A 21131-nucleotide genomic window follows, 5' to 3' on the forward strand; every position below is an offset into this window, starting at 1 on the left:
GAGTAGTGGGCGAGAAGAGGATTGGGAGAGGTTTAAATGTCAACAAAGATTGAAAAAGAAGTTGATAAAGAAGGGTAGGAGAAACTATGAAGCTGGGCTAGCGCTTAATATAAAAAAGGATAGCAAGAGTTTTTATAAATATATAAAAAGGAAGAGGCTGGCTATGGTGAATGTTGGTCCCTTAGAGGATGAGAAAGGGGACCTAGTGGTAGGGGATGGGGATATGGCTAAGGTATTGAATAACTTTTTTGTTTCTGTCTTCACGGAGGAGGACATGAATAATTTGCCAGGTGTTAGCGATGGAAAGGTGGTAGGACTGGAGGGTCTTAATGACATTACTGTTACTAGAGAGGTGGTGCTCGACAGACTGGAGGGGCTGATTGTGGACAAGTCCCCAGGACCGGATGGAATGCATCCGAGGGTTCTGAAAGAAATGGCGGAGGTGATAGTGGATGCCTTGGTGGTTATTTTCCAAACGTCGCTGGATTCTGGGGAAGTGCCGGATGATTGGAAAACGGCTAATGTTACGCCGTTGTTTAAGAAGGGTGCCAGGCAAAAGGCAGGGAATTATAGGCCGGTTAGTTTAACATCTGTGGTAGGTAAAATGTTAGAATCTGTCATTAAGGAGGAAATTGCGAGGCATCTTGAAGGGAATTGCTTGATAGAGCAGACGCAGCACGGTTTCATTAAAGGGAAGTCGTGTCTGACAAATTTACTGCAGTTCTATGAGGATGTGTCTAGGGCGGTGGATAGAGGAGAGCCGGTGGATGTGGTCTTTCTAGATTTTCAGAAGGCGTTTGACAAAGTGCCTCACAAGAGGTTATTGCAGAAGGTCGAGGGACATGGAGTTGGGGGTAGGGTGTTAGCGTGGATAGATTGGTTGTCAAATAGGAGGCAGAGAGTGGGGGTCAACGGGTGCTATTCGGATTGGCGGATGGTGACTAGTGGAGTGCCCCAGGGGTCGGTGCTGGGGCCTCAGCTATTTACCATTTATATAGATGATCTGGAGGACGGAACCGAGTGTAGAGTGTCGAAATTCGCTGATGACACCAAGATTGGGGGAACGGCAAATTGTGCGGAGGGTGTGGAGAGTCTGCAGAAGGATCTAGATAGGCTGGGCGAATGGGCCAGGAAACGGCAAATGGAATTTAATGTTGGCAAGTGTGAGGTGGTCCACTTTGGTAGGAAGAATGGTAGGAAGGACTATTACTTACGGGGCGAAAAACTGCAGCAGGCGACGGTGCAGAGGGACCTCGGGGTCCTTGTGCATGAGTCGCAAATACCCAGCTTGCAGGTGCAGCAGGTGGTCAGGAAGGCGAATGGGATGCTGGCCTTCATAGCGAGGGGGATTGAGTATAAAAGTAGGGAGGTCTTGCTGCGGCTGTATAGGGCATTGGTGAGGCCGCAGCTGGAGTACTGTGTGCAGTTTTGGGCGCCGCACCTGCGCAAAGATATTTTGGCCTTGGAGGGAGTGCAGAGGAGGTTTACTAGGCTGATACCGGAGTTGAGGGGGTTGAGCTATGAGGAGAGGCTGAATAAACTGGGCTTGTAATCGTTAGAGTTTAGAAGAATGAGGGGAGATCTCATTGAGACGTATAAGATGATGAATGGGATGGATAGGATAGAAGTGGAAAGACTCTTCCCGCTCAAAAAAGACAGTAGGACTAGGGGGCATAGCCTCAAGATAAAGGGGAGGCGGTTTAGAACGGAGTTGAGGAGGAACTTCTTCACTCAAAGGGTGGTGAATCTCTGGAATTCTCTGCCCGTTGAAGTGGTGGAGGCTGCCTCGCTAAATATTTTTAAGACGCGGGTTGATGGGTTTTTGATAGGAGAGGGGATTAAGGGTTATGGGGAGAGGGCGGGAAAGCGGAACTGAGCAGCGACAGATCAGCCATGATCTTACTGAATGGCGGGGCAGGCTCGAAGGACTGGATGGCCTACTCCTGCTCCTATTTCTTATGTTCTTATGTTCTAAAGAAATAATTTGACTAATTGTGTGCAAAGCAAAACAAACAGCGGGACACTTGGTAACTGGGTGGAATTCAGAACTTGTACCTACAACTACAACCTGTATCTATATAGCACCTTGAATTCAATTACACGTCCCAAGGATTTCCTCCACAGGATTGGTTAATGACAAAATCCAAACAGTCACATTTGGGGCTTTAGGATAGATACCAAAACCATGGCCAGAGGTAAGATTTCAGGTGTGTATTAGAGGAGGAATGGCAGGTAGAGGAGGTGCGGGGAAAGGATTCCAGAGTTTCGGGACTCAGGCAGCTGTAGCGTAGATTCCCCAAGGGAGGAGCAAATAAAAACTGCGTCTGCTCAAGGGGCCAAGAAGGGAGAATGCAGAGAAATTGGAGAGTTGCAAGACTGCAGGAGATTACAAAGATAGGGTGGGGTGGTTGATTGATTCATTTAATATTGTCACATGTATTGAGGTACTTTGAAAAGTATTGTTTCTTGTGCACTATACAGACAAAACATACCAATCATAGAGTATATGAGGGACAAGGAAAGGCGAGGGTGAAGAATTGTAGTGCTTCAGTCATAACTAGGGTGTAAAGAAAGCACGGTGGGGTTCAGTACAGTTTATTTATTAGTCACAAATAGGTTTACATTAACACTGCAATTACGTTACTGTGAAAATCCCCTAGTCGCCACACTCGGGTGCCTGTTTGGGTACACTGAGGGAGGATTTAGCACGGTCAATGCACCCTAACCAGCATGTCTTTCGGACTGTGGGAGGAAATTGGAGCACCCGGAGGAAACTCACAGACACAGGCAGAAAGTACAGACTCTGCACAGACAGTGACCTAAGCCAGGAATCGAACCCGGGTCTCTGGTGTTGTGAGGCAGCAGTGCTAACCACTGTGCCACCCGTTGAATAACAAGGGTGAGAATTTTCAACTCCAGGTATTGTGGGATTGAGAACCAGTTGAGGTCAGTAAGTACAGTGAGTGATAGGGAACTTGGATCACGTTTGGATCTGAACAATGGTTTTTCGTTATGAAAAATGGGAGATTGGAAAGCAGAAGATTGAGCAGGAGAGAGTTGGAGTAGGTGAGTGTGGATGTAACAGAAACATAGATGTAAGTTTCAGCAATGGATAGGCTGAGCTCTGTGCAGAGAGGGAGGTGCATGTGGCTGGACTTGGTGATGGAGAGCATATGGAATCAGGAGCTCAGCTGGGGTCCAAAACCGCAGACAATCTGCTTCAGCTTCAGTGCGTGCAGATAGCGTCAATCGGGACCTGGTTAAAAAGATGCACAGAAAGCCACACTGAGATGATGAAATTGCCCCCCAGAGCTAGAGTGAAAATCAATACCCTACCCATTCCCAACTTCACAGAATCACACACACTCCTTTCCTGCTTTCTTTTAGCACTAATACCTGATATCGTTGATCTCCAATCGTTGACACAGCTCTGTTTTTAACCGATGGAGCTCAGCCCTCAATGGAATACTAGCAGTTAATCTCTCTGAGGCAGAGGCTTGATTTCTCTGCAGCCACACCCTGCAAAGTGAATATTAATTTTGATTTGATTTATTATTGTCACATGCATTGGGATATAGTGAAAAGGACTGTTTCTTGCCATGCTCCAGTGTCATCTTGAGAAAAAGCATATAATAATATTATAATTATATAACATAATAAAAAATATAATATCCATTTGTCATCCTTACTCTCCCAGTGGAAGCCCTGGTTTCCTCAAGACTGCCCCGCAACTAAAAACAGTTCTGACAAAGGGTCAGCTGGACTCAAAATGTTGGCTCTATTCTCTCCCCGCAGATGCTGTCAGACCTGCTGAGATTTTGTAGTATTTTCTGTTTTTATTTTAGATTCCAGTTTGTCGTAAATCAAGAGATTGAACAGTTGAGGCCTATACTCTGGAATTTAGAAGAATGAGGAGAGATCAAAGTGAGGTATACAAGATGATAAAAGGTATGGATAAAGTAAATGTGGAGCGAGAGCTTCCTTTTTTGGGCATTCTAGGATGCGAGGTCATAGTCTTAGGATAACGGGTAGCAAATTTAAAACAGAATTGAGGAGAAACTACTTCTCCCAAAGGGTTGTGAATCTGTGGAGTTCGCTACCCCAAATGGTGGATGTTGGGACAGTGAGTAAATTTAAGGAGGAATTAGGCAGATTTTTAATTGGGAATGGGTTGAAGGGTTATGGGGAGAACGCAGGAAACTGGGGATGAAGAACAGATCAGCCATGATCAAATGGCAGAATGAACCCAATAGGCCGAATGGCCTAATTCTGCTCCTATATCTTACCAACTTGGATGAAAGTTTGTCAAATTTATTTTTTTGCTTAACAAGGTTGATAGAATAACCTAAAATGACAGTGGTACAGTGGTTAGAACCGCTGCCTCATAGCAGCAGATTTGATTCCCGGCTTGAGTCTCTCTGTGTGCGGAGTCTGCATGTTCTCCCCGTGTCTGCGTGTGTTTCCTCCTGGCACTCCAGTTTCCTCCCACAGTCTGAAAAATGTGCTGGTTCAGTGCATTGGCTATGCTAAATTCTTCCTCAGTGTACCTGAACAAGTGCCACTGGGCCGACTAAGGGTAATCACAGTAACTTCATTGTGGTGTTAATGTAAGCCTACTTGTGACACTAATAAATAAACTTTAAACTTTAAAAAGAACTAATTTTTAAGTAAGGTTGTGCAAATCTCATGTCTGACAGGACAATGCAGGAAGTGAAACAGATTCAACAGTAATTTTCAAAAGAGAATTGGATGAGTACTTGAAAAGGAAAGGGTTGCAGGGAGAAGGAGGACAGTGGGACTAATTAGGTATTCTTTGAAAGAGCCAGCAGACATGTTGGACTGAGTGGCCTCCTTCTGTCCTGTACGATTTCAATTTTTTTTTGCAAAGCAATCATTAATTTTCGAGAACTAAGTAGTTAATTAGTCACAACTTCAGAATGTCCAAAAACAATACACAGCCACTTTGTGAAGTCTAAGTCACTGTTGTAATGTCGGAAACACAGCAGCCACTTTGCACACAGCAAGCTCCCACACACAGCAATGGGATAATGGCTGGAAGATCTGTTTTCTAAGATACTGATTGCAGGATAAGTATTGGATCGGACATCAGGGAGAATTCCTGATTGTGAGATACTGATTGCAGGATAAATATTGGATCAGACACCAGGGAGAATTCCCTTTCTCTACTTTGAAATAGTCCCATAAGATCTTTTGTAAGCCCTTTAGATGGCAGATAGTGCCATGGTTTAATGTTTCATCCAGAAGACAGTTCAGTCCCCTGACTGTGTGGAAGGTTTTGTTCAGTGAAATTTTACAGGGTTCGGTACTTGGTCCTTTGCTTTTCATGGAATATGTCAAAGACTTCGACCTGAACATTAGGAGGTATTATCAAGAAGTTGATGGATGATATAAGGAGTGGTCATGTGGTTAATAGTGAGGAAGAGAGCCGTAGACAGCAGGAAGATAATAATGGACTGGTCAGGAAGGCAGAAAAGTGGCAAAAGAAATTGAGTGTGGACAAATGCGAGGGAATGTATTTGGGAAGGGAAATGCACAATAAACAGGAGAATACTGAGCGGTGTAGAGGAAAAGAGAGTCCTTGGTATGCGTGTCTAAAGATCCCTGAAGGTAATAAGACATTCTTCAGCTGGTTAAAAAGGCTGACGGGAGGTTTGCCTTAATTAGCTGTTGCACAGAATTTAACAGCATAAGAACATAAGAAGTAGGAGCAGGAGTGGGCCATCTAGCCTGCCCTGCCATTCAATAAGATCATGGCTGATGTGAAGTGGATCAGTTCCACTTTCCCGCTTTCTCCCCATAACCCTTAATTCCCTTGTCTATCAGAAATCTATCTACCCGTGACTTAAATATATTCAACGAGGTAGCCTCCACCACATCAATGGGCAGAGAATTCCAGAGACTCACCACCCTTTGAGTGAAGAAGTTCCTCCTCAACTCCGTTCTAAACTGCACCCCCCCCTTATCTTGAGGCTGTGCCCTCTAGTCCTGTTGTCCTTTCTGAGCGGGAAGAATCTCTCTACCTCTACCCTATCCAGCCCCTTCATTATCTTATACATCTCTATAAGATCCCCCCTCATCCTTCGAAACTCCAACGAGTACAGACCCAGTCTATTTAGTCTCTCTTCATAGTCCAACCCCCTCATCTCCGGAATCAGCCTAGTGAACCTCCTCTGCACTCCCTCCAAGGCCAGTATATCCTTGCGCAAGTGCGGTGACCAAAACTGCACACAGTACTCCAGCTGCGGCCTCACCAGTGCCCTGTACAGTTGCAGCAAGACCTCCCCGCTTTTATATTCTATCCCCTTCGCTATAAAGGCCAGCATCCCATTCACCTTCTTGATCACCTGCTGCACCTGCAGACTGGGTTTTTGCAACTCATGCACAAGGACCCCCAGGTCCCTCTGCACCGTAGCATGCCGCAGCTTTTCGCCCTTTAAATGGTAATCCCTCCTACTATTATTCCTGCCAAAGTGGATAACCTCACACTTGCTAATATTGTCCTCCATTTGCCAGGTCCTCGCCCACTCGCTCAGCCTATCTAGATCCCTCTGCAGACTTTCCACACCCTCCGCACAATTTGCTTTTCCACTCATCTTGGTGTCGTCAGCAAATTTCGTCACCCTACACTCAGCCCCCTCCTCCAGATCATCTATATAAATGGTAAATAGCTGAGGCCCCAGCACCGATCCCTGCGGCACTCCACTAGTCACGAACCGCCAATCAGAATAGCACCCATTGATACCTACTCTCTGCCTCCTATTAGACAACCAATCCTCTATCCACGCTAACACCTTACCCCCAACTCCATGCCCCCTAACCTTCTGAAGCAACCTTTTGTGCAGCACCTTATCAAACGCCTTTTGAAAACCACATCCACCAGTTCCCCTCTGTCTACCGCACTCGTCACATCCTCATAGAATTCCAATAAATTTGTCAAACACGACTTCCCCTTAACGAATCCATGCTGCGCCTGCTCTGTCAAACAATTCTTCTCTAGGTGCCTCGCTATTTCTTCTTTGATGACGGATTCAAGCATTTTTCCAACAACAGACGTTAAACTAACCGGCCTATAATTCCCTGCCTTTTGCCTGCTACCTATTTTAAACAGTGGCGTAACATTAGCCGTTTTCCAATCTTCCGGCACTTCCCCGGAATCCAGCGAAGTTTGGTAAATAATCACTAAGGCATATACTATCACCCTGCCATTTCCTTCAGAACCCTGGGATGCATTCCATCCGGTCCTGGGCACTTGTCCACCATCAGTCCCTCTAGTCGATCAAGCACTACCTCTCTAGTGACAGTAATCGCATTCAGGCCCTCAACTCCTACCATCCTTCTATCTTTAATATCTGGCAAACTATTCGCGTACTCCTCCGTGAAGACCGAGGCAAAAAACTTATTTAAGGCCTCAGCCATTTCCTCATCTCCCACCACTAAATCCCCCCTCTCATCCTCTAAGAGTCCAACATTCACTCTAGCCAGCCTCCTCCTCTTTACATATTTGTAAAAACTCTTACTGTCCTTTTTTATATTTAGTGCTAGTTTAGCTTCATAGTCTATCCTTCCTTTCTTCATCAACTTCTTAGTCAATCTTTGTTGATTTTTAAACCTCTCCCAATCTTCTACTTGCCCACTACTTTTAGCCACTCTAAACGCATCAGCTTTTAATTTAATACTCTCCTTTATTTCCTTCGATAACCATGGCTGATTATCCCTTCTCCTACGTTCCTTCTTTACCATTGGAATATATTTCTGCTGAGCACCGAAAAAGATCTCCTTAAAGATCCTCCACTGTTCCTCAGCAGTCCTACCAACCAATCTACATTTGCCAATTCCCCTCTCATCCTATCGTACTCCCCTCTGTTCAAACAGAGGACACAGGTTCGGGACCCTACTTTCTCATCCTCCATCTGCATCAAAAACTCAACCATACATTGATCCCTCACAACAAGATCCCTAATTCTACCTGCCTCATTACATAACACCAGATCTGAGATAGCTCGCTCCCTCGTCGGTTCTATCACACACTGTTCAAGGAAACTATCCCAGCAGCATTCCAAGAACTCTTCCTCAAGCCCACCGCGTCCGACATGGGTCAACCAATCAATATGTAGATTGAAATCCCCCATAATTATCGCCGTTCCATTTCTGCACGCATCATTTATTGGCTTGTTTATAGCCCGCCCCACCTCCAAGTTATTATTTGGGGGCCTATAGACCACACCCACCAGCGTCTTCCTCCCCTTACTGTTCTTTATCTCCACCCACAACGATTCCACGTTCTGCTCTTTGGAGCCTATACCTTCCCTTACTACCGCTCTGATATTATCCTTAATCAGCAGAGCTACCCCACCCCCTTTTTCCTCCCGTCTATCCTTCCTAAACACTTGATACCCCTGGACATTCAGCTCCCAGTCCCTGTCACCTTGCAATCACGTTTCCGTAATGGCCACCAGATCATATCCATTTGTGCTGATCTGCGCCACCAGCTCATTCACTTTGTTCCGAATGCTTTGTGCGTTCAGGTAAAGTGTCTTTATCCCAGCCTTTATCTGGACCCTATTTGAAGGAACGCTACCAACCTTTCTCATGCCCCCTATTCCCTTTGTTATTGGGACATCCTCAACATTTTCCCGTGCCCGTACCCTCTCTTTTACTTTAGACATTGCAATTTCTCCCACCCCTGCACCCTCCCCCCCCCTCAATTAGTTTAAAGCCCTATCTACAGTCCTAGTTATACAATTCGCCAGTATTCTGGTCCCAACACAGATCAGACCAAGACCATCCCATCTGAACAGGTCCCACCTGCCCCAATACTGGTGCCAACGCCCCATAAAGCAGGGAGATTATATGCCGGCACTGCATGAAACACTAGCTGGACCACAGCTAGAGTATGGTGTTCAATTCTGGTCGCCACGCTACCAGAAGGATGTCGAGGCTTTGGAGAGAGTACAGAAAAGATTTACCAGGATGTTGCCTGGTACGGAGGGCATTAGCTATGACAGGTTGGAGAAACTTGGTTTGTTCTCACTGGAGCGACGGAGGTTGAAGGGAGACCTGATAGAAGTCTACAAGATTATGAGAGGCAAAGACAGAGTGGATAGTCAGAAGCTTTTTCCCAGGGTGGAAGAGTCAATTACTAGGGGGCACAGGTTTATGGTGCAAGAGGCAAGTTTTAAAAGAGATGTATGAGGCAGATTTTTTAAGCAGAGTGGTGGGTGCCTGGAACTCGTTGCTGGGGGTGGTAGTGGAAGTGGACACGGTAGTGACTTTTAAGGGGCTTCTTGACAAATACATGAATAAAATAGGAATAAGGGGATATCGTCCCCAGAAGCGTAGGGGGTTTTAGTTAAGTCATGCAGCATGGTGTAATTTTCTTTGTTCTTCGACTCCCTGACAGTGCGGCACTCCCTCAATGCTGACCCTCTGACAGTGTGGCACTCCATTAATACTGACCCTCTGGCAGTGCGGCACTCCGTCAATACTGACCCTCTGGCAGTGCGGCACTCCCTCAGCAATAAGTACAGAACCCTTACAACCTAGACGAGTTAAGCAATGACAGATTAATGTACCCGAGAGCAGGTTCCATATGGACGGTGGAGTCCAACTCTTCCTCTGGATCCCTATAGCCAGTGAAGGAGTAGAAGCTCTTATCCCATCGGATTGGCCGGCTGAATGTAACCGTCTCATTTTGATGCTCGCGGTCCTTGTCCGCCAGGGCGTGCTGCACCTGCTCAGTGGATAAGTTGCAAGATCGCAAGATCTTCAGGACAGTGGTGAGGAGATCCTTACTCTGCAGTGTGAAAGTGACTGCTTGGAATCCTGAAACAAATAATTTGATCTTAGTAGTTTGAGCCAGAAGAAGAAACAATTGAAATTAAACTTTTTTCAGAGTTAAAGTAAACTTATAACAACAGAATGTGTGATTATCGAATGGGCCACACAGGGGCTGGTGATGTGCTTGATTGAGCTCGCTCTTTGGGAATTGTTCCACATTCACTCCTTGCTCTTCCCTCCCATAGCCCTGCAAAGGGTATTTCTCTCTTTTGAAAGTTCCTATTGAATCTACTCCCAGTGCCCTTTCAGGCCGCAGGGAGGGAATGCCAGAGTTTAGGGCCCAGGCCGTCACCACTGGAATGAGAAAATCCAGGAGGAATGCCGACAGCTTTGAGGATTGTGGGGTGGAGGAGTTTGCAGAGAACAGGAGCAATGAGGCCATGGAGTGATTTGAAAGGACGCGAGGTTATAGTCTTAGGATAAGGGATAGCAAATTAAGAACAGAGTTGAAGAGAAACTACTCCTCCCAAAGGGTTGTGAATCTGTGGAATTCGCTACCCCAAAATGCAGTGGATGCTGGGAATGTGAGTAAATTTAAGGAGGAGTTAGACAGGTTTTTAATTGGTAAAGGGTTATGGGGAGAAGACAGGGAAATGGGGATGAGGAGCATATCAGCCATGATCAAATGGTGAAGCTGATCCAATGGGAAGTCCTTCCAACACCGCACCAGTGCATGCAGGAAAACACTTGCACACACTGCATCAGCACATTATGGTCTTGTACATCCACACTCCTCATGCCAGAGGAATACACTCACCCTATCCCACCTTGACAAATAGTGAACATGCAGTATGAGATGGAAGCTTTGGAAAGAGTGCAAAGAAGGTTCAGCAGGATATTGCCTGGTCTCAAGGGCGTTGGCTATGAGGAGAGGTTGAATAAACTTGGATTGTTTTCACTGGAAAGACAGAGGCTGAGAGGAGATCTGATAGAGGTCTACAAGATTATGACAGGCATAGACAGGGTGGAGAGTCAGAGGCTTTTTCCCCGGGGTGGAAGTGTCAATTACAAGGGGGCAGGATTCAAGGTGAGAGGGGGGAAGTTTAGGGTAGATGTGTGTGCTAAGTTTTTCAAGCAGAGAGTGGTGGATGCCTGGAATGCGTTGTTAGAGGAGGTGATGGAAACAGGCATACTAGCAACATTTAAGAGGTATCTGGATGGGTACAAGAATAGGGAGGGAATAGCAGGATATGGACCAAGAGCAGAAGGTTTTTTTAGTTTAGTTAGGGCATCATAATTGGCACAGGATGGAGGGCCAAAGGGCCTGTTCCTGTGCTGTATTTTCCTTTGTTCTTTGAGGTACAAAACATGAGAATAGAAAGAACTTGCATTTCTATAGCGCCTTTCAGTACCTCAGCATATCACAAAGCACTTCATAGGCTACAAAGCACTTTTGAAATGAAGTCACTGTTGTGTGGTGACACAGTGGTTAGCCCTGCTGCCTCTTGGTGCCAGGACCTGAGTTTGATTCTCAGCTTGGGTCACTGTCTGTACGGAGTCTGCATGTTCTCCCCATGTCTACAAGGTGTTCCTCCGGGTGCTCCGATTTCCTCCCACGTTCCAAAAGATGTGCGGGTTAGGTGGATGCTAAATTGACCCTTAGTGTCAGGGGATTAGCAGGGTAACACTTTGGATTACGGGGATAGGGCCTGGGGGGAACTGTGGTTGGTGCAGACTTGATGGGCCAAATGGCCACCTTCTGCACTGTAGGGATTTTATGTTCTATGTATTCCTGATTAACAAGGGGGTGAAAAGCAGGAATGTGGGGTTGAAGTTACAATCAGATCAGCCATGATCTTACTGAAAGGCAGAGCAGGCTCAAGGGGCCCCTAGTTTGTAAGTTCTCCAAAACAGTACCATGCAATCTTTTACATACAGCTGAGAGAACAAATGGGGCTTGACTTAAGGTTTCACATGAAAGATGTCCACTCCGTCAGTGCAGAGTTCTGTACCACACAATGCAGTGTCACCCCATTTGCTGTGCTGAAGTCCTGGAGTGGGCTCTGATCCTAGAACTTTCTGACTCAGAGGGAGTGAGCTACTCACTGATTCACAACTAACATAACAAGCCTGAGTTTAAAGGCCTTACCTTCTTTGTTAAGCAAATGACTGCCCTGCTATAAAGAACAACGAGACAGGATGACAGTATAACAAGATGCTATCAGAGGAAGTGCCTAGAACAACAGCAGAATACAGAAACCTTTCCCCAAAATTCTGACTGCCAGCAAAAACAGAGTAAGAATAATGCATTCAGCTCCCACCTGAGGTACTGACACCATGTTGGGGAGAGTTTGGATCACTGTTTGTGTCTCTGATGTAAAATGTCAGCTGAGTAGGTTGGAGGGCTTTCTGTCCCGGTCTCTGCATGCACTCCAAATAGCTATTCAACCGCTTGAGGGAGTTTTCATTCACCTCCTGCAAAACAATATACAGAGACTTGCTTGCAGCAGAAAACAGTTTGAGTCTCGAGCATAGAGCAGCACGGAAGCAGACCATTCGGCCCATCGAGTGTGCACTGGCTTATCTAAAATCTGACTCCAAGGATTCTTTGGGTGGGACCACAGATTCTGACTATAAAAACATAAGATATACGAGTAGAATTAGGCCACTTAGCCCATCAAATCTGCTCTGCCTGTGCAGAGTTTGCACGTTCTCCCTGCGTTTGCATAGGTTTCATCCGGATGCTCCGGTTTCCTCCCACTGTCTGAAAGATGTGTGGGTTAGGTGCATTGGCCATGCTAAATTGCTCCCTAGTGTCAGGGGGATTAGTTAGGGCAAATTTTGTACACAGAGAGTAGTGGATGCCTGGAACTCGCTGCTGGGGGGTGGTAGTGGAAGCAGATACGATAGTGCCTTTTAAGGGGCATCTGGACAAATACATGAATAGGATGGGAATAGAGGGATATGGTCCCTGGAAGGGTAGGGGGTTTTAACTCAGTCAGGCAGCATAGTCAGTGCAGGCTTGGAGAGCCGAAGGGCCTGTTCCAGTGCTGTAATTTTCTTTGTTCTTTGTAAATGAGGGCTACGGGAATAAGGACTTTGTGGGATCGCAGTAGGTCTGATGAGCTGAATGGCCTCCTTCTGTACTGCAGGATTCAATTATTCTATCCATAATACCCTCAGTTAACAAAACTCTATCAGCCTCAGTTTTAAAATTAATAATTGGTCTATCATCAATTGTCATTTGCGGAAGAGAATTCCAAATCTCTGCTGTCCTTTTGTGTAGAAATGTTTCTTAATTTTATTCCTGAAAAGTCTGGACTTTTAAAGGCTTTGCCACTTAGACCCCCACACTCATCCCCCACCACCCCCAACAGCCACACCCAACTCCCTCACTATCCCCCATTGATCCCTACCCAGCAGAAACAAGAGGGGGGAATGGAGAGAAACAATCTGTTCCCTGAAACTTCAATCAAATAACTCTTTAACCTTTTAAATTCCAAGAAATACAATCTCAGATAGCTCTTCCAAACAATGTTGCCGATCAGAGAGATTAACTGAAAGATAAAACTGTGATTATCTCCCTATCTGAAACAGAATATAATGCAATTAAAAATGAAATATTTCTCCTTAAGATTGAGTTAGTCCTGGGCCTCACAAACATCACTGAGACATTTAAAGGGTTGAAAACCCAGCTATTGATGTCCTGGTGTAACTTGTTGGATTATTAGAGTGACACAGACAGACTCCACAATGAGTTTGAAGAGGATTAAATATTTGAAGGCAGAAGGTTTACACCACTATATCGAAAAAGCAGGACAGTGGGACAAATTGGATAGCTTTTGCAAAGAGCCAGGACGAGGCAGAATGGGTTGAAAGATACACTCCTGTGCTGTACCTTTCTATGATTGCATCCCAGCACCACAGGCGGGTGCTGACCTGAGAAAGCTGTTTGAAACAGGGAACACAAATGACATGCTGCAATCAGGTATTAAACAGAGGAAGCTGTCTCGATAGATTACCCCAAGCACAGTCATAGAATCATAGGATCCCTACAGTGCAGAAGGAGGCCATTGAGCCCATCGAGCCTGCACCAACAACAATCCCACCCAAGCCCTATCCCCATCAGCCCATGTATTTATCCTGCAAATCTACCTGACACTAAGAGGCAACGTAGCATGGCCAACCCACCTAACCCACTCTTTGGAGTATTGGAGGAAACCAGAGCATCCAGAGGAAATCCATGTAGATATGGGGAGAATGTGCAGACTCCACACAGACATTGACACGAGGCCGGAATTGAACCCGGGTCCCTGGCACTGTGAAGCAGCAGGACTAACCACTGTGTTGCCTAGAGTGGCGAGAGAAATTAAAAGCATGTGCGAGGAGTTACAAATCTGGCTGAAGACATCTAGAAGGCAAAGTGATCAAAGGTGCCTGTGTAGCTTAAAGAAAAATTAAAGGTACAGCCATTCCATCTGACAAAGAAACAACATTCGGCCCATCTTACCTGTGCTAGCTCTATCCAATTAGTCTCACTCCCTCACTTTCACCATTGCTCTTCAAAATTTTCCCCTTCAAATATTTATCCAATTCCTCTTTGAAAATCATGATTGAATCTGCTTCCACTAGCCTCTCATGCAGCAGGTTCCAGAACAATTAGTTCAGATCTGTGTTCTCTCTGGTACTGACCCTTCATTTACTTTGTCAAAACCCTTCATATTTGGAACAGCTCCATTTCATCTCCCATTGCCTTTGCTGTCTCTCTCTATAACTGAAATAGCTGATCCCTGCTGTCATTCAGGAAGGAAACTGTGCATTTCCATTGCGCCTTTCATATCCACAGGCAATCCCACAGTACTTCTGAAATGTATAGTCACTGTTATAATGCAGCAGCCAATTTACACACAGCAAGATCCCATAAATCACAATGTGATAATGAACAAATAATTGATCTAAGTGCTGTGGATCAAGGTATAAATATTAGGCAGGACACCCGGAGAACTCCCCTTTCTGCTTCTTTCTGAATACGAAGGGACTTTTCACATTCACCTGATAGGGTAGATAAGGCTTTGGTTTAACATATGAACAAAAAATCTGTGATCCATCAGTGCAGCACTCCTTCAGAACGGCACTGGAAGTGTCAGGACAGATTTAGAGCTTAGGTCTCTGAGTCAGACTAGAGTGCTGCCCTTGGAGCCAAGGCTGACACGAGATCCTGGAGAACCACTGTGTCCTCTCCAAAGGAGCTACTCAGTTATGCAATTCAGAAGCCTCACACACAGAGCATCAGTACCTACCCTCTCTCTTGGAAACTGGCCAAAGAAATCAGGGTGTACAGCAAAGTAGAATGGTCTCAATGCATTTACAGCATCATTCACTGATAATGTTCCCGTTCGACAGGCCTGCTGGCTCGCTCTTCCAGCACGGAATCTGGGATATAAGATGAACTGATTTGGTTATTAACAGGGAATAGATTCCCATCACATTGTAAGATATTTTCTCAATTGAGCACATGCAGCAAACAAGTTTCTACAAAAAGACTTCAATAATAGGAACGATAGCCTGGGTGTAAATGGAAGTTATTTGGGGTGACCTATCAAACCGTACAAAGGACTGCAAATAGATAATGACTTGAGGGAGAAATCAAAGAAGGATATGTTGACGAGAGTGAGATGAGTTGGTGGGGGGGGGGACTGAAAGGCTGTTTTCTGTGCATACAGAGTAAACACTGGTGAGTTAGAGATAGAGATCCTGGCTAAATTCTGCCCAGCAAAGGGTGATGTACTCACGGGTGATAAAGGAAATTAAGAGATCAAATCTGCAAATGCAGTCATCGACACGGAATCAATAATTTCAGGCCAGGCCTCAGAATCATCTGGCAATAATTCAAACACGTATTCTTCTCTAAAAATAAGGTCAACAAAGCAAACCGGGGTGGCTGCAGGCAGATGAAAACCTAAAGTTTAAAGTTTTTTTTATTATTGTCACAAATAGGCTTACATTAACACTGCAATGAAGTTACTGTGAAAACCCCTAATCGCCACACTCCGGCACTTGTTGAGAAACACTGAGGGAGAATTTAACATGGCCATTGCACCTAACCAGCACGTCTTTCAGATTGTGGGAGGAAACCAGAGCACCGGGAAGAAACCCACACAGACATGGGGAGGTGATGGCTTGGTGGTATTATAGCTAGACTATTTATCCAGAAATTTAGCTATTGTTCTGGGGACCTGGATTCGAATCCCACCACGGTAGATGGTGGAATTTGAATTCAATAAAAAATATCTGGAAGTAAGAATCTACTGATGACCATGAAATCATTGTTAATTATCAGAAAAGGCCATTTGATTCACTAATGTCCTTTAGGGAAGGAAATCTGCCATCCTTATCTGGTCTGGTCTACATGTGACTCTAGACCCACAGTCGTGTGGTTGACTTTCAACTGCCCTCTTAACAAGGGCAACTAGGGATGGGCAATAAATGCTGGCCAGACAGCAAGGCCCATGTCCCATGAATGAATAAAATCAGACAGTGACCCAAGCTGGGAATTGAACCCAAGTCCCTGGCGCTGTGAGGCAGCAGTGCTAACCATTGTGCCACTGTGCCATCTTGACTGAAACTACTTTAAATAGGGTGTAAGGGTATACTGAGAGGACCACTAAGCAGAAGAGAAAGCATCCTAATTTGTGCTCTGGCTACTCCAGTTAGAAAATGGTGTTCAGTTTTAGTCTCTTCATGTGACAGATGATACTGACGCTTTGGGAAGTCTGCAATGTGGGCCACTGAGCTGAATTCTTGTATAAAGGCTGCTTGTTATCAAGACTGAGTGTAATAGCTGTGGCTTTACAGAGTGAAGATATACAGGGTGTTGAGATCGAGGTTCAGGAGGTGATGATGTTCCAGTTAATTCACTTCAGGAGGAGTAAGTTGTATGTGGCCAGATCTAGGATTGATGTCAGGTGATGGTTCTTTCTTCACAGAGCAGTGAAACTCTGTAACAAATGGCCATATCCTGTGATGGATATTGACTGAATCCTTTTGAGCGAGAGCTGGGGCTGTTTCTGGCTGGAGGAGGGCACTCTGTACAAGAACAGGTACCTTACAGAATAAACAGTGCTGGGTGATATCCAGGACGGTTCTGATCAGCTAAATCGCCCCACAGTTTGGTCTGGAAAGGTTTTATTGTTTCTTCCTCTTTCCTAGAAGATCAAACTGAGTGTCTTCATTGATTTGATTTATTATTGTCACATGTATATAATGAAAAGTATTGTTTCTTGTGCACTGTACAGATAAAGCATACCGTTCATAGAGAAGGGAAGGAGAGAGTGCAGAAAGTGTTACATGAGGTATCACAAATTGCATGGATAGGTTAGGTGGATCAGATGCACTGTAACTATTCATATGTCTGTGCCTGATGTTCATGTGTTGTATATCATATAAAGTCTGTCAGAGTGAGCAAGAAGGTTGATGCTCCTGTACCCAAATAGGGGAATAGCTTCAAACACCAGGCCAAACATTTGTTTTCAGGGTAGGAAAGCTGGAGTGCTTTCACCCCGGTGACACACACTAGACTTCCCGCTGAGGCCCACTGAGCAGGCAATGTGGGTATTCCGGCACCTGCTGATAAAGAATGTTTAATCCTCAACCCTCCTGTACTCAGCACTCAACCCAAACTGTTGACACTGAGCCCCACGGCTGGGATATGTGTTGGTGATCACACTGAGGGCCCATCAGGTCAATGAGCAGACACATCACTCTCATTATCAGGCAGTGCAGCCTCTCCCCACAGCAATCAGCTAGACTCCACCCAAACCAGGAGACCATCAGCACAGCTTCCACAGACAGGGGGAACGGCCATTGACCCCCAACTCTCACCTGCCCAGAAGCCCCAACAGCCTCACCGCGCCGAACATCCAGGGCCCACCCGAGCCCGGTCACCGGGGCAACAGAGACGAGCAATCAATCCCGGAGAGATCGATCCCCAGACTGAACCAATCCACTCCGGAGAAATCAATCCCTAGACTGAACCAATCAACCGCAGAGAAATCGATTCCCCAGACTGGACCAATCCACCCGGGAGAAATCGGTCCCCAGGCCAGAGTAATCCAGATGTGGGTATGCCGGCGTTGGACTGGTGTAAACACAGTAAAAAGTCTGATAACACCAGGTTTTAGTCCAACCTATTTATTTGATAATATTATTAGTAATCTCTAAACTGTACTGATTAGTACTGATTAGTAATCTCTAAACTGTCTGTGCTTTATATGCTCTGTCTGAGGCCAGAACTCTCCATTCACCTGACGAAGGGACTAACCCGAAAGCTTGCGAGTCTATTATCAAATAAACAGGTTGGACTAAAACCTGGTGTTGTCAGACTTTTTACAGAGTAATCCATCCAGGGGAGATCAATCTCATGCCCTGTCCAGGGCCACTGGGCTTGTTCCTGCTGAGGTTGCCAACCCTCCAGGACTGGCCTAGACTCTGCTGTGTGTAACCCTGGAGAAATATCATCAGGGCGTTTAATACGTTTTTTTCTCTTCATTTCCTTTGAAAGTCTGTGTATCAAATATAAACAAGGTTGATCCAGAAAGGATGTTCCCAATGGTGGGGGAGACAAGAACCAGGGGTCATAGTTTGAGTATAAGGGGTAAACCTTTTTGAACTGAGGTGAGGAGAAATTTCTTCACCCAGAAAGTGGTGACTGTGTGGAATTCACTACCACAGAAAGTAGTTGATGCCAAAACGTGTGATTTCAGAAAGGAATTAGATATAGCTCTTGAGGCTAAAGGGATCGAGGGATATGGGGGATAAGGGGGAATCAGGATGTTAAATTTCATCAGCCATGATCAGAAAGAATGGTGGAACAAGCTCGAAGGGCTGAATGAACTACTACTCCTTATAATTTCTACAAAAACTGGTAAAAAGGCTGTTTGGCTGACAATCCAGATCATCCAATTATTTAAGTCCTCTTGCTTTCCACTTGGAGTAGAATGTAGTGAAACTTCCAGGAATACATTTAATCACAGTTGGCAACCCTAATATCAGCCCAGCCAAGGTAAAATATTGTCCACTTGCTGCAGCACCGAATATTCCTCCTTTTCTATTCCTACGCTAGGACTTGGCTTAGGTCCAGAATTAGTTTCACATCTGTCACCCTTCAGTGGATCAAAGCTGCCACATTACAACAATGACTATACTAAAGTCACTGTAAAGCACTTTAGAAATTAAGTTCCTTCTTCCAATCCCAAATGAGACTTAAGCTCCATAATCCATATTGACAGTCCCTGTGCAGCACTGTTTTTATTATCTTTCATTTGGATGCAAAAGCTCCCATGGTCACTATTTCAAAGGAGAACAGAGGAATCACTCCATTGGCCCTTAACGAACATCAAAATGGATGATCTGTTCATTATCACATTGCTGTTTGGAGGGGCTTATTGGGAACAAAATTAACTGCCACTATATTTGCTATATTGCAGCAGTCAGTACACTTTGGAATACTTCATAGGACCCAAAGCTCTTTGGGAACATTTGGTGCTTGTGAAAAGCACTGTACAGTTTCAGTTTATTTCTTCCACCCCCACCACATGCTTCAGCCATCCCTCCTTCCCCCTTAACCTAGACTGAACTGAATACCGCACTGAACATTGACTCCTCTGTGAGTAATATCAAAGGATACCAACTATTACTTTTAAATAAAAAAGTCAAACGTTTGGACAGTTCTTAAAGCCCTTCTGGATTTTGCTTCCATTGTTGTTTCTGCTGGGCAGTCCATTAGCATTTCAACCATGTTTCACAATAGTAAGAATAGTTTTCACAGGGATTAAAGGCCATCAGCATTAATCAGAATTCCAACAATTACCATCTGAATTCTAATTTTCTACAATTATTGAATTGTAGAGATGCAAAGCAGCTTTAAAATACTGGGTAGAAGACTTCAGAAACCCAAATTGTCCAATTAAGAATTCTTCAGATAGTGAAAAGGTCAGTACCTCATGCAGCAGGAACTGGACACCATTCAGGCTTGGGCTGGTAAGCGTCAGGTACCAATTGCACCATACCAAATCTCCAGCAAGCCTTTTAAATTCAACAGCGTCATCATCCCTGAATCACCATCATTAACATTGTAAGTCACTACTGACCAGAAACCTAATTGAACCTGCCATATAAATATTGTGCTTTAGAGAGCAGGTTGGGGCCAGGAATGCTGCACTCAGTGCTCCAGTTTTGCTAAAGCCTTTTCATCATTTACAAATCAGTAATGTGATGGAGTACTCTCCCACTTACCTGGACGAATATCAGTTTTTAAAAATTAATTTGTAGGACATGGGCGTCACTGGCTGGCCAGCAATCTATATATTGCACTGAAAGTGAATATTGGTGTGCAATTAGTAAACATCAATTTATCTAGGCCACTCAACATATGCTGAATTGACAGGAAGAGAGGAAGTTAATATAATGCTTGAATGAGTATGTATTATTATTCATGCAATAATTGCTACTTTTGGCAGTCAAATGTATGGACTACCTAATTCTTAGTTTATGCAAATCTTTATGCAATTTCATTTCCTTTTTTTCCCCTTATGAGATTGCCACTGCAATTTCCTTTTGTTTCTCAATCAGTTGTGAAGGGAAGCTCTTTGTGACATGAACTAATTGTGACACTTATTCTTCCCCTTCACCTAATTGGAGCAGTCTCCTATATGTTTTATTTCTCATTTGTACACCTGTACACTTAGTAGGAAGGTAAAATAAGAGTCCACAAGTAGTATCAGTTCAAATTGTTGTCTTTCAGTGATGTGGACAACATTACAAATCTTGACTGCTATTCCACAAGCTAACCTAACCAAGACCAGCCTCTACAGATATTAAGGATATAATTGTACAGTCTGAATAAGAGCTCTGGTTATTCAATCAACAACACTGACTGCACCCCCACTCCCAGCTCCAAATTGTTATCGCCATTCAGAGTAACTGTAAAATTCTCCACTTGGGCTCTTTGAACCTGGAGGTTACCATTGACCTGAAACTTAACTAGACTAGGCATCATCAATACTGTGACTACAAGAGCAGGCCAAAGGCTAGGAATCCTGTGGTGAGTAACTCCCCTCCTGATTTCCCAAAGCCTGTCCACAATCTACAAGACACAAGCATGGAATGTGATGGAATAGACTTCCCTTGCTAGATGACTGTTCTTCCAACAGCACTCAAAGATTGACAACATCCAAAACACAAAGCAGCGTGCTTGATTGGCACCTTATCCACAAACATTCATTCCTTCCACCGCCAATGCACACTAGTAGCAGTGTGTACCATCTACAAGATGC

At 44.8% G+C, this 21131-nt stretch overlaps 1 protein-coding gene across 4 annotated transcripts in view; it reads right to left on the reverse strand.

Moving 5' to 3' along the window:
* The window catches only part of tcaim (T cell activation inhibitor, mitochondrial), a 30910-nt gene extending 13143 nt beyond the window's left edge, over positions 1-17767 (reverse strand). For 3 of the 4 annotated variants that reach the window (XM_080193965.1, XM_080193967.1, XM_080193963.1), the window contains exons 1-5: positions 17680-17767; positions 15099-15231; positions 12120-12273; positions 9594-9843; positions 3397-3519 (exon numbers count right to left, since the gene is read on the reverse strand). In XM_080193965.1, the coding sequence (XP_080050091.1) occupies positions 3397-3519; positions 9594-9843; positions 12120-12273; positions 15099-15231; positions 17680-17717 (698 nt within the window). In that variant the 5' untranslated portion in view covers positions 17718-17767. The remainder of the gene's footprint in view (positions 1-3396; positions 3520-9593; positions 9844-12119; positions 12274-15098; positions 15232-17679) is intronic. The other variant, XM_080193966.1, reaches the window with a different exon arrangement.
* Between the last annotated feature and the right edge of the window lie 3364 nt (positions 17768-21131).

Source organism: Carcharhinus amblyrhynchos, chromosome 8, assembly GCF_965287045.1.
Source record: "Carcharhinus amblyrhynchos chromosome 8, sCarAmb.v2.hapA, whole genome shotgun sequence".
In the NCBI taxonomy this organism is placed as follows: domain Eukaryota; kingdom Metazoa; phylum Chordata; class Chondrichthyes; order Carcharhiniformes; family Carcharhinidae; genus Carcharhinus; species Carcharhinus amblyrhynchos.